Raw genomic sequence first — 14147 nt, 5'->3', positions numbered from 1 at the left:
TCACTTTACTTTCTCTTTACTTTGGTTGCATTCAATATTTCAACAAAAAACTCACTACTATTGTTAGGAGTTCCCCACTAGAGTCAGACCTGCTATGAAGAGAAATGAGGCCGCAATAGCGGCTGCGCGGTTTCCCGGGGGCCACATCTCGGCCGGCGGAGAGCGGGGCCAGTGCAGCCCACCTTCCCCATTTTTTTGTTTTTTTGAAAGGGGGCACATACCCAGCAGTGCTCAGGGCTTATTCCTGGCTTCGTGCTCAGGAATCACTCCTGGCAGTTCTCTGGAGTGCTGGGGATTGAACAGGGCATGATTGAGTGTGAAGCATGTGCCCTACCCACTCTCCTATCTCTCAGCTCAAGGATTGTGTGTTTTGAACATAGGACCAAGTGTTTAAATAAGCACAGAAACAAGTTTCAAGAGCATCTTTCCTTTTATAAATTGAATTATTTTATTATTTTTATTTATTTATTTATTTATTTTTGCTTTTTGGGTCACACCCAGCGATGCTGAGGGGTCACTCCTGGCTCTGCACTCAGGAATTATCCCTGGCTGTGCTCAGGGGTAATTCCACTCCAGCCCCTAAATTTTTTTTTTTAATTTTATTTTACTTTTATGAGATTGTTCACAATTGGGGTTGGAGCAATAGCACAGCGGGGAGGGCGTTTGCCTTGCACGCAGCCAACCCGGGTTTGATTCCCAGCATCCTATATGGTCCCCTGAGCACCACCAGGGGTGATTCCTGAGTGCAGAGCCAGGAGTGACCCCTGTGCATTGCCAGGTGTGACCCAAAAAGAAAAAAAAAAGATTGTTCACAATAATTTGTTACATTCAGTATTCCAACACCAATCTCACCACCATTACAACTTACCAACCACCATTATTTCAAATTTTTCTCAAACACCACTCAACCTGTACAAATAGCAGGCCCTAAATAATTAATTTTGTATTGCTTGCTAGAATAATTTTCTTAAAATGATCCAAAAAATTAGAAGTATATGAAGAATGTTGTATCTCACCCTGGAGCCATTGAACCCTTGTATAAGAGATTACTAACATGTTGTTACAAGTTGAGCCTTATGTGTTAATATTTTTTAATTGAGATTGGTTGCCTTCTACCTTACATCCTATCCATTGTGTGCTACTCCTGATACATCAGTAGTATAGAATATGAGATGTCGTGGGGCTGCAAATGTGGCTGCATGAAGAACATCTTTCTTATAAGATTTCTCAGACCTCCAATATGTTGATCTAGGAGCTGGAGCAATAGTACAGCTGCCTTGCATTTGCCTTGCATGCAGCCAACCTGGGTTCGATTCCCAGCATCCCATATCGTTCCCTGAGCTGCAGAGCCAGGAGTAACCCCCATGTATCACTGGTATGACCCAAAAAGGAAAAAAGAAAAGAAGAGAGAAAAGAAAAAATGTTGATCTATACTGACTCTCCAAAAGGTACTTCGATGTAGAATACCACTTTTTATATGTGATTAAAAAAAAGACAAAAAGACAAAACATCTTCAGAAGAATTTTGTGGAATTAACATTCCACATTACCATATAGAAGGCATTACGTTGTAATTTCTTTATATATCATAAGTAATCTAGTTAAAAGTCTTTTAAATTGAAGACAAATTTATTAGCAAGTAAGAGAAAGCATAATTATAAGGGCAGTGAAAGATCAAGAATGGCTTTATTTGATTTGCCATCATGTATAAACATCTAAGACTTAAATTTTAAAAACCTGAAAACCATAAGTCCTGCGCAAATTTGTTTTGTTAACCTGTTTATTTGGTTCATTAGTGTTTGAGCCATACCCCACAGTGCTCGGGGCTTACTCCTGACTTCATATTCAAGAGCATTCCTGGCAGTGCTCAGAAGGCCATATGTCGAACAGAAGGCCTAATCCCAGGGTTGTCTGCATGCAAGTTAAGTGCCTACGGCCTGTGCTATATCTTTCTAACCCTAGTCCTAAACAATTTTAAATAATTGGATTGGGTCCTTTTGAACCACTATTCTCATAGATACATATTTTTGGTAATTAGACTCTTGAACAGGAGAAAGTTATGAACATAGTATTCTTTCCTCATTTTTTAAAAGCTTGGTCTTATTCCACAAATCAGTTCACTGGAGAATTCCTTCAGCAAGCAGGACTTAGAAGAGTATCAGCTGCACAACTGCATGGAAATTGCCTCAGACATAGGATCTCAGGTGCTCCCTGGTGTGTGTGAAAGGCTTATTGTCAGCCTGTCTGCCCTGCTACACAATGGGGCCTTGGGTGAGTATCTGTCTAATGGGCTTTACCGAATCGCTGCTGTCTGTCCCCAAACACTGTTTCTTGGAACCTGGGTGAGCCATTTAGCTGACATCAGCAACTGCTCCAAACAATACAGTTGCCACCCAATGATTAGGTACACAGAGCAGCCTGTATTAAACTCCTAGTGTATGGTGCAATGTGTGTAGTGCACTGGGATACTATATTGCTGGGACAATGCTCCTAAATCATTTGGAACTCCAAATAATGTTGTAATATCGTTGCAATAAACATTACAACCAATTAAAGTTTGTAATATGCTCCAGATAACCTTTCTCGTCCCCAATCCTTCATTTAATCAATGAAGCCACTAGAATCCAAAAATGTTGGGTGATTGCCCATTTCACTTTGCTCTAGAGGGTGTTTTTCTCCAGCACTGTTGAAATTTCAGAACTGGGAGTTGAAGCGATATTTCAGTGGATAGGGCATTTGGTTTGCACATAGCTGATCCAGGTTCAATTCCCAGCATCCCATATGGTCCTCTGAGCACTGCCAGGAGTGATTCTTTTTTTTTTACAATCAAAGGGTTTTTTTTAAAATTTTTTATTAGAGAATCACTGTGATGTACAGTTACAAAGTTATGAACTTTTGTGTTGCATTTCACTCATACAGTGATCGTTTACCCATCCAGAAGTGATTCTTGAGTGCAGATCCAGGAAGAACCCCTGAGTATTGCTGGGTATGACCCAAAAAGAAAAAAAGAATAAATTTCGGAACTGAGTAACTCCGTGGTGTGTGGAGAGGAGGCGTGTCTCCTGCATTGTAGGATATTTAGAAGCATCCCTACCCTTTACCCGATACCAGTAGCACACTTCTTTGGAATATCTAAAAATATCACTAAGCTTTGTCAAGTGTCCCCTGATGCAGGCATTGGTGTGGTAAAATCTCTTTCTCAGTGAGAACCACTAGTATGGAATCTAGAATAAGATCAAGGGCTTCCTGGGTTCCAGGAAAATGCTTTGTTTCTTTCTTTTTTTTTTTTTAGAAACTTATTTAGAAAGATGTTAGAGGAGTGAAACAAAAAAGTACACGGGGGAGAGAAAACACAACTTCTCCAGAGTGGAAATAGGCAGGCAAAGAAACAGATAAGCAAGCAAGTGAGATACATTTCAAGGGCGAACATGGGCTTGATGAGAAAGCAGAAAATGCTTTCTCTATATTGTTGCTTTAAAAATATAAGCTTAAGCTACCCAATATCCATGATCTCTGAAGAACACAGAAGAAGGGAAATCAAATATATAATCTAGCACCTACCTGGTCCCTTAGGAACTGAAGTCATAATATCACCAGATACTATGAACTATACTAAACAATTACTAAAACTTCCCTCCATTTAAATCATGCTTACTGATAAAATGAACTTGTTCAATAGCAGTCATTGAACCCTCCAGACATGTCAAACCCAGTTCTGAGTACTCCGTAGTTAGTCCTGCCTGGAAGCCTTATCACTGCCTGAGTTGGATGCTGTTATTCCCATGTCACAGGTGAGGGTGCCCAGCCTTACAGAGAGGTACCTGCCAAATGAAAGAGAGAAGAACTACAGCTGCCAACAGCACGAGGTGCTTCTCACTTTCCTCCCCTCAGACAATTTTTCTTCTCTTCCCCCACAGCCTGTAACTGTCACCCTCATGGCTCACTAGGGCCTCACTGCAGCCGACTGGGAGGTCAGTGCCAGTGTCAGCCTCGGGTGACGGGGCGCTGCTGTGACAGGTGCTCACCAGGAAGCTACAACCTGGGCCATCAGGGCTGTCTCGGTATGTAGTGAGAAGTGGGGGCAGGGTAAGAAACACGAGATTCACATGCGAATCATCCTGCTCATTGGCTACCCAGCAAACAGCGTGAGACCCACCATTGCTTTCTTTTTCCTTTCCAAAGAGAAAAGTTATGAAGTGTTTGAGATCACAAAAGGATATTCACAAAACAGTTATTTCTTCCATGTCCACGTCCCACCCTGTCAAATAGGCATCTCAAGTTTTGACTAGCTTGAAGGAGTCAATGATTTATCAGAAAAAAGATTGAATTTCTACTTTAGGAAAAAATAATCCAACTGTCTTGAGAAATGTTTATTGCTATTTATCTATTTCTATATCTAGGTCTATTGGCATATGGTTCTACATCTCTATACCTCTCTAGCTCTCTCTATTTATATATAGGACTATATACACAAATCTTTGTGTGTGTGTGTGTTTGTGCACGCAAACTCACGTGTGTTTTGTAGAGCACTGCCAACAGTGCTGGGGACAGAGGGTGGTTTACTAAGGCTATGCCCAACTGCTTGGGGCGTGCAGTTCCTGGGATCAAACTCAGAGACTAGCACATGTAAGGTATGTCTGCCACTTGCACTGCATCCCTAGATCTTATATATATATATGCATATACATATATATGTGATATCTGTATATCTTATATATAATATACATAAAATATTCCTAAAGTTTGTCTCACAAACTCTGTGGAAGTTCAGGTCATTAAAAAAGCATGTTACTGTTTAGCTGTTCTGTATAGATCAGATCCAGGTTTTTACAATGTCCCATTATTTGAATGAGTCAAACAATTGTTATTTAACATTTCCTTCCCTATGGAATACTGGTTAAATGGAATACATTTAACCAGTATTCCATATATGCTAGGTGCTATTTTAAGCATTTGATTGACTAATTTTCTTCTCCAGATTGGGATGATACAATATGTTCAGAATTGCAAAAGCAGAACTGTAACTCTCAAACCAGCATACCACTTGATCACACCTAATTTCTTTTTGCCTTATCTAGCATGTCACTGCCACCCTCAAGGCTCAAAGAGCACTGTATGTGACCAAATAACAGGACAATGCTCCTGCCACAGAGAGGTGACTGGTCACCGTTGTGATGGGTGCCTGGCAGGCTATTTTGGATTTCCCAACTGCCGCCCTTGCCTTTGCAATGGTTTTGCTGAACTTTGTGACCCAGAGACAGGCTTCTGCTTTAACTGTAAAGGTTTCACAACTGGAAGAAACTGTGAAAGGTATGCGATTTATATGCACTTTAATTTTTTATTTTGTTTTGATCTCACAGCACTCTCTGAAGACCCATTGAGTAGAGAAATATTTAAGTGTTTAATGATTATGGTTGCTCTGAGAGGTGGCAGGAAGTAGAATAGCATTCCATAATCTTTCAATATTTTGTTTGACCACATACAAACAAATCAATAATGGTTATTTGTCTGATACCATGCTTTTCATATTCCTGAAATAAGACATGTAAATGAAGTTCCATGATATTAAAGTTAACGACTTCATAGCAGAACTTTCAATATAAAGCAAAGAATTCTTTTACAAAGCAAAGGAGCATCTTCTGAATTGTGTTTTGCATGTGCACTATTCCAAAGTATATAGTAAACCCACATTGACTCACATGAGCTTTTTCAGAGAACATTTTGGTAAAAATAAATTGCTTAACAGATGCATCGAAGGTTACTATGGAAATCCTTCTTCAGGACAGTCCTGTCGCCCTTGCCAGTGCCCAGGTGTACCTTCAAGCAACCAATATTTTGCCCACTCCTGCTATCAGAATCCTTGGAGCACAGATGTCATATGCAATTGTCATCAAGGTTACACAGGTATGCAGTATAGTTCTTTATTATAGTTCTTTCTCCAGTCTCATCAGCCATCTGAAAAAATGATCACACATTTGTAATTTATCTACCTTGGACAATTGATTTATGCAGAATAGAAATTCATGATAAGAAGACAGAAGCTGGTAAATTGCTGCTTTACCAAAGAATGTGAATGACTCAGAAACCAATGACAGGGGCTAGAGCAATTATGGTGAATAAGGTGTTTGTTTTGCATACACCCGACTCAGGTTTGATCCCCAACATCCCATATAGTCCCCAAGTCCCACCAGGAGTAATCCCTAAGCAAAGAGCCAGGAGTAACTCCTGAGCACTGCTGGGTGTGACCCAAACACACACACACACACACACAAACACACACAAAACTAATGAATAAAAACCTCATTCCACTGAGTTACAACCCCTTTTAAGAAGTGGACTGAAGAGGTTGGAGCAACAGCACAGTGGGTAGGGCGTTTACCTTGCACATGTCCAACCCAGGTTCGGTTCCCAGCATCCCACATGGTCCCCTGAACACCGCAAGGAGTAATTTCTGAGTGCAGAGCCAGGAGAAAACCCTGTGCATCGCCAGGTGTGACCAAAAGAAATAAAAAAGAAATGGACTGGAGAAAGAAATGAATTCAAATTACTGTGTTTAAAATAAAATGACACATTAAGTAAGATAATCTGTGATTAAATAGTATATAAACTTCATGGAAAATAAGCAATTAAATAATAAAAAGCTTTAATCAGTCAAATGCTTTCCTGGCATAATTCCAAGCAATTAATATGGTTGATAATTCACAGATTTAAATTTTTTTGAATGTCTTGAATACCTCATTTCAGCATTCTGCAGATACTACTTAAATAAATTTGATACTCATGTCTGTCATTCAGTTATAAATTACAGTTTTTAGAGTCTAAGCTTGAGTAATTAATGCACAAATTAAACTTTATAGAGTTTATGCATATTGTAGCACTGTAGCACTGTTGTCCCGTTGTTCATCGATTTGCTCGAGCGGGCACCAGTAACGTCTCCATTGTGAGACTTGATGTTACTGTTTTTAGCATATCAAACTATAAATGTTACATATTAAATATATAATACCAACATGGAAAAGAACTATGACATCAACTTGACTTAGTCAGACTTAGAAAATATTGCTCTTATTGTCTTCAATCATAATTTCCATCATCATGATAAGTTTCATGGAAAATTCCTCTCTTCTTTGTTACCTCTTAAGTTTCTAACCTAGTCTAACCTTTTCTTTATAGTCTCTTTCTCATGAGCATCAAGCTTGGTTGATCGTTTTTTCTTTTAAATTTTTTATTAGTGAATCACTGTGAGGCACTGTTACAAACTTATAAACTTTCATGTTTGCATTTCAGTCATACAGTGATTGTTTACCCAGGTTGATCGGTTTTTAAGATGTATCACTGTATCACTGTCATCCCGTTGCTCATGGATTTGCTCAAGCAGGCACCAGTAACATCTCCATTGTGAGACTTGTTACTGTTTTTGGCATATCGCCACGAATAGCTTGCCAGGCTCTGCCATGCAGGCGGGATACTCTTGGTAGCTTGCCGGGCTCTCTGAGAGGGATGGAGGAATCGAACCCAGGTCGGTCACATGCAAGGCAAACGCCCTACCCGCTGTGCTATTGCTCCAGTTCTAAGGTAAATACAATCTATACAATGCCACAAATGGATGACATAAACATTTTGAAATGGGATAAGCCAAGACGTGAGTGCGTGGACCCGAAACTTTGAGCCCTTAAGCAACAGCAGTGCAAAGTGTAGGAGAGGCAGGATATTTGTATATACTGTGATTAATAAATACATTCTCACTAAAGTCAGATACCAAGGAAATGACTCCCACCTATCTTCACTTCAAGACTCACATCTTTGGTTCCTGCTGTTTCAGCTCTAGGACCAAGTGAGGGGCACAGTGCCCATAGAGAGAACACTTGGATTAATTTTGGTCTGAGGCAGACTGTGATGACCCAAGCCACAGGGGGATAGGAATCCTGTCCCTGCACCTCCATAGTTTTAAAAGAAATACCTGATGGCCAAGGTGTTTTTGCTTTAGATAAATGTTTTTTTCTGAATTATTGGAAAATTATTACTGTATCACTGTCACCCCGCTGCTCATCAATTTGCTCGAGTGGGCACCAGTAATGTCTCCATTCATTCTTGTCGCATTCAGGGTCAGGGGAATGAGGGCCATTATTGTTACTGTTTTTGGTATATCAAATACACCATGGGTAGCTTGCCAGGCTCTGCCATGCAAGATTCTGCATCGCTCTCTTCCGGGAGCTTTGTTTTATAGTCTCTGGATCTTGGCCGTTGATGAGATTACATGGTGCCAAGGGCAGTTTGTGGGTGTGACTGCCAAGCTACTGGAAAACAAAGGATGTGGGTGGAGGAGGCCCAGTCCCGAACCCAGCAGGCTTGGAGATCTCAGCCACGGGTCCTACATACCTGGGTTCCTCTGTCAGTTTCTTCATAGGTGAGGCTCATCTGACTGTGTGTAGAGTGGCCTTGAGTATGGCTGTGGCTGGGTTCTGGAGGTTTTCAGCTGCCGGGGCTTTGCTTGGGGCGGGGAGGGAAACCACACCCCTTTGAGGGGACCCTGGAGAAGACAGCCTGTGTGGGGGCAGGAAATTGATTGGAAAATTATATGAACTTTAAAAACCTTTTTTACTCATTGCTTTTCACTCCCAAATTACCTTTCATTAACCCTAAAGGAGCCCAGTCAGTCATTCTCTTCTTACATCAAGACACGCATCCCTTTTCATCTCACTATCTTTTCTCTCCCTTCATTCAGGGGCACAGTGTGAAGAATGTGCTGCTGGATTCTATGGAAATCCGAGAACTGGGGGAGCCCCTTGCCAGCCCTGTGCCTGCAACAACAACATTGACGTCACAGATGCAGGGTCCTGCAGCCGAGTGACAGGGGAATGCCTTAGATGCCTGCACAACACTCAAGGCCCCAGCTGCCAGCTCTGCAAACCGGGTTACTTTGGCTCAGCCTTCAATCAGACCTGCAAGAGTAAGTCTGCAGGACTGTCGGCTGCTGCAGACCCCCAAGGGCAGGCTGGGGGGAATGTGGCGGTGGAGTGGCTGCAGCTCTCCCACACTCATTTCTGTGAGGCCTGTCACGCAGTTGTAGCACTCAGCTCCTCAGCAGAAATGAGTGCAGTGCCGCTCAAGAATTTCAGCTGTAGCCACAGTGAATTCTCAGCTCTTATGAATTTGGCTCTGGGGACTGTTGATGGCTATAACACTTATGCCAGTGGATTGGAGTATTGTAGCTCAGAGTGGGAATCATGGTGTAGCATGGACCTGTGGGTAGAGGGTGAATCCTGGCATACAGATTCCTGGGCTTGGGTTGAACCAGGACCCAAGTACCAGACCCACAGAATTGACTCTCTGGCAGTAAAGCCCAGAAAAATGTATTGTGGCGGGCTTACCAAGTGACTTGAATCTATAAAAATGGGAATCATTTATGTAAAGGAAGATAAGGATATAATTCTGTAATGAAGAAAGAGGAGGAACAAAATATGTTTTCTTTTAAACCAGATGTTTTGCTTATTTGGGTACCTCCTTTTTTTTTTTTTTTGCTCTTGTTGCATTGACTCTACTCTTCAGTTGTGGCTCATGCACAATATTAGTTGTGGTGCCAGGATTGCACCTGGCATGTTGGATGGTGCTGAGGGATCAAACTCACTGTCTCAAGACTGAAAGGCAGGCACTCTACCACTATCAACAAAAAAATGCATATTAGGAGATAGTTACCTTTTTGCTTCACTCTGGTCCTAGTAAAGCATTTATTTTCTGATATTTTACCCCAGTAAAACTTTGCTAGAAGTAATGAGCAAAAAACCAGACTCCACACCTCCCTGGGACTGGGAAAAGTTCACACAGGAGATGGCAAGCTTCTTCTGTTTGTTTGGGGATGCTGGGGAATGAGGAATTGGAATTCTAGCTCTGTGTTCCAGATTGTTCCAGGCACTGCTTGGGGGACAAACAGTACCAGTGATCTGAACCCTGACCTGCTCATACAAAAGTGCTGTAGCACTCTCCGTAGCACCGTTGTCCGTTGTTCATCGATTTGCTTGAGCGGGTACCAGTAACATCTCTATTGTGAGACTTCTTGTTACTGTTTTTGGCATACCAAATATGCCACGGGTAGCTTGCCAGGCTCTGCCATGCAGGTGGGATACTCTTGGTAGCTTACTGGGCTCTCCAAGAGAGACAGAGAAATTAAACCCGGGTCAGCCACATGCAAGGCAAATACCCTACCCGCTGTGCTATCACTCCAGCCCCAAAGTGCTAATTATATGTAATTTAATGGATTCCATCTACAATGTTGACAAATCCAGGAGTATTGTAAAGTGGTTTCTTCCTTGAGGCCTTTGGGGGAAAGATACACCCCAGCCTCAAAAGCAGTTTGCATGATTTATTGAATGCTGGTGTTGTTACTGAATTTGCCTCCTTCTCTGGCTCTGTCATCTCAGGATGCTCCTGCCATCCTTTGGGTGTGAATCCTATGGAATGCCCCCCAGACCTGGGAGTTTGTCTCTGCGACCCTGACACTGGCGCATGCGCTTGCTTGCCAAATGTCGCCGGACAGAATTGTGATCGTTGTGCTGATGGATACTGGAACCTGGTCCCGAGCAGAGGCTGTCAACCATGTGATTGTGACCCCAGGACCTCTCACAGCAGCCAATGTGATCAGGCAAGACCCTTCACTCTGACCATGTCCTCGGTGAAAATGATGAAAAGGGAAAACTTTCAGACACAGCTGTGTGATCATTTTGTGCCATTATTTAGTGGTTTTAGGCAGACTGTGGTGTAGAAGGGGGTGGGATCTGCATTTATCAAGGAATGCAAAGCACTAAGGCACCAGAAAGAGAGAGAAAAAGAAGAGAGAGAATGAGGATCCTAAAGTTAAGTCTAATCTACACCATCCTGAGACTGAGGAAAACCAATTTCATACACAGGGAGGGAATCACAAGCTTCTTTTGTTTGTTTAGGGATACTGGGGAATGAGGAATTGGAATTCTAGCTCTCTGTTCCAGATTGTTCCAGGCAGTGCTTGAGGGACAAACAGTGCCGGTGATCTGAACCCTGACCTCCTCATAGAAAAGTACTCAGTCGGTTGAGCTTTCTCTCTTTGACCCCAGCCTTCTTCTTCTTTTGCTGCTTTAGGCATAAAATCATAGGGAAGACTGAAGACATCCATCATTAATAAAAATTAATTATGGATGAGAATAAAAATTAATAGTGTTTTCAAAATACCTGATTCTGGACATTCCCAGTATCTACCCAACACTTTATATAAAAGCAAAACCAGACCTAGTCTTCTTTCTTACCACACCAGTATTAGTTATTTCTGAAAAAATATGAGATCGTGGGGCCAGAGAGATAACACAGTGGGTAAGGAGGTTTGCCTTGTGTATGCTTCCCTGGGTTCAGTCCCTAGTGTTGCATATAGTCCCCCGAGTCCTGCCAGGAGTGATCCCTGAGCAAAGAACCAGGAGTAAGCCCTGAATACTCTTGAATGTGAGCCCCAAATAAAACTAAAACTTTGGGTCATATTCCCAGATAAAATCTTTATCGTCTCTTTTACATTAAACACTACTAAACTGTATGTATGATTTTTGGTTAGGCAATGAGCACATAAATTTTTAGAAAGATAAAAATTATTTATAGAAAAAATAAGAATGTTATTTGTTTTTTGGCTTGACAAATAAATTCTCTGAAAGACTTTTTACATTAACAAAAAATGGAGAGGGAAAATAAATAGAACAATGACAAGAAATTTTATTTATTATAGTTTAGGTAGCATGGTTACAATAAGTTAAAGTTTATTTTAAGCTATACAAAGTTAATGCATATTTGCCACGGCCAGTTGCCTCAAATTCTCTACCATTGTTCCTTTGTCATCTCTAGTTCACTTGTCACCCACTTTTCTCTATCCCCCACTGCTTGGTAACTTGAGTTTGTGATCCAAGGTTAAGAGTTTGTCACTTCACAGTACAGTTCTGTTTCCTTGTCTAATGACAAAATGATTTTAGAGTAAAATCTACAAAGATTTAATTGGAATCAAAGTATTAAGAAACTAGAATCTACAGGGAGTAAGGTACTTACTTACATGTAACTGACCTCAATTTGTCCCTGGCACCACATTTGATCCCCTGAACATCGCCAGGAGTGACCCCTTGTCATAGAGCCAGGAGTAAACCCTGACATTGCCGTATGTGATCCCAAAACAAGAAAGAAAAAAATAAACTAGAATCTTAGTATCAAATAATTACAAATTCTTGAACTTTTGCTATGAAACCAAAATTGCCAAGTGGTACAGGGAGGAAATGAAGGTGGGGAGGAAGAGACAGACTAGACATGACTAAAGACAGGGCTGAAGACCTTAGGCATTTTGGTGGTGAAGAAGTTGCCACAATTTTTTCATTAAAGTTAGAAGCATTAATGTTATAATAACCATGTTTCCAAAACAACAATTATAAATAAATGATTAAAAAAAAGAGACTGGGTGTCTTCCCAACTAACATATCTGGCTCACCTCCAACTTCAGCTCTATGTCTCAACTTATTTAAAGATCAAATGTTATACAAATTACCTAGAGAGGGTCATTCTTATGTAATAAATGCATTTTTACCTCTCTTTTTCTTTATCTTCAATATTCCCCACTTGAATCTACACCCATAAAAACACACAACATAATATATTTTGATTTTAGAAAAGACTTAGACTTACGAGCAGCTGTGAAGATAGTACAGAGGAGATGTACACCATACGAAATTTTCTGAACTTTGATTATGAACTTTAACATTATCATGGCACATTTTTCACAGTTAATGGATCCATCACGACACATTAAAATTAAATAATGTCCATAATTTGTTTAAATTTCCCTGGTGGTTTTTTTTTAACCTAATTTAATGTCCCTTTTCAGTTCCAAGAACCCATCCAGAATACCACACTGCATTTAGTCTTCATGTCTCCTGCTCTTGGTTTCTTGGACTTTTCTTAATGATATTAAAATTTTTCTCAGTTCTAAAACTTTTGTTGCCATTTTGAGGCCACACCCAGCAGTGGTCAGGGCTTACTCCTGGCTCTGTTCTCAGGGATCATTTCTAGTGGGCTTAAGGGACCATATGAGATGCCAGGGATAGAACCTGGGTTGGCTGCATGCAAGACAAATGTCCTATTCACAGTACTATTGCTCTAGCTCCCTTCTCCATTCAAATTTATCTAATATTTTCCCTAATATCATACTTGGGTTATGGATTTCTAGGGGAATATCATAAAGAAAAAATTTTCTCATACATCATATTAAGGTTACATACTGTTTACAGAATTTACCATTGTTATGAATATTGATCACGGATGAATCATGCTTACTAGATTTCTATGTGGCAAACTATGTGCTATCCTGAAAACCTAATTGCTCTTGGTTCTCATTTATAACCTGTACTCTTTGGAGGGAAGCCTATGTACAATTCATACCAAAAGTCTGAGGAGTTATTTTCTACCTCCTTGAGAAATGATTTGGAATACTTTTGCATTGGAAACTTGGCTCTATTTATTTATCTGTTCAATCCTTCACATCACTATGGATATTTATACTCTAGGTATTTATACTCTACTTTGAGGATAATTTAATTCTTACTTATTTTGTTGGTCATATTCCAGTTTTGGTTATTGGGAACATTTTGGGTATCTTCTGTATCCTTTTGACCTGCACCAGCATTGTTGGGATGTTTTTTTCAGTACTTTTTACTTTTGAGTACTATTAGATGTTCGTCTTGTATATTTCCTGACCCTTTTCTTAAATCATTTATTCATTTCTTCCTTGAGAACTGGTTTCTTTTGTTATATGATGGTATTAGGAACCATGACTTTAGGCACAGGATGATCTTGCCCATTTCAGATTCCCCTGTACACCTTACGCCTACAGCTATCATCTGGGGAACACATTGGTATATGTCCTCATGCTTTCTTCACTCTCAAGTTCATGAGAAACTTCTAGTGTTTATGACATTACTGTCCAACTGCTTCTTAGACTTTTTGGGGATCATATTTGTAGCAAAATTCAGAAAGATCCGTTTAGACCCAGAGGCCAAGGGAAGCCTATGAAGCTGAAAATGAGAAGTCATGAATTAATCCAAGTGTCCTAAGTATTTGGGTTACCTGATCTACATGGAATTTCTTAGGAAAGATTGC

At 40.6% G+C, this 14147-nt stretch overlaps 1 protein-coding gene across 1 annotated transcript in view; it reads left to right on the top strand.

The window, feature by feature from the left end:
* LAMB4 (laminin subunit beta 4) overlaps positions 1–14147 on the top strand; it is a 113123-nt gene that overhangs the window by 57623 nt on the left and 41353 nt on the right. The window contains exons 17-22 of the mRNA XM_004602100.2: positions 2093–2270; positions 3917–4060; positions 5078–5309; positions 5746–5903; positions 8725–8949; positions 10418–10638. Of these exons, the coding sequence (XP_004602157.2) occupies positions 2093–2270; positions 3917–4060; positions 5078–5309; positions 5746–5903; positions 8725–8949; positions 10418–10638 (1158 nt within the window). The remainder of the gene's footprint in view (positions 1–2092; positions 2271–3916; positions 4061–5077; positions 5310–5745; positions 5904–8724; positions 8950–10417; positions 10639–14147) is intronic.

This window comes from Sorex araneus, chromosome 1, assembly GCF_027595985.1.
Source record: "Sorex araneus isolate mSorAra2 chromosome 1, mSorAra2.pri, whole genome shotgun sequence".
Taxonomy (NCBI): Eukaryota; Metazoa; Chordata; class Mammalia; order Eulipotyphla; family Soricidae; genus Sorex; species Sorex araneus.
The sequence above is the reverse complement of the archived record's forward strand: the minus strand, read 5'-3'. Positions and strand labels throughout refer to the sequence as shown.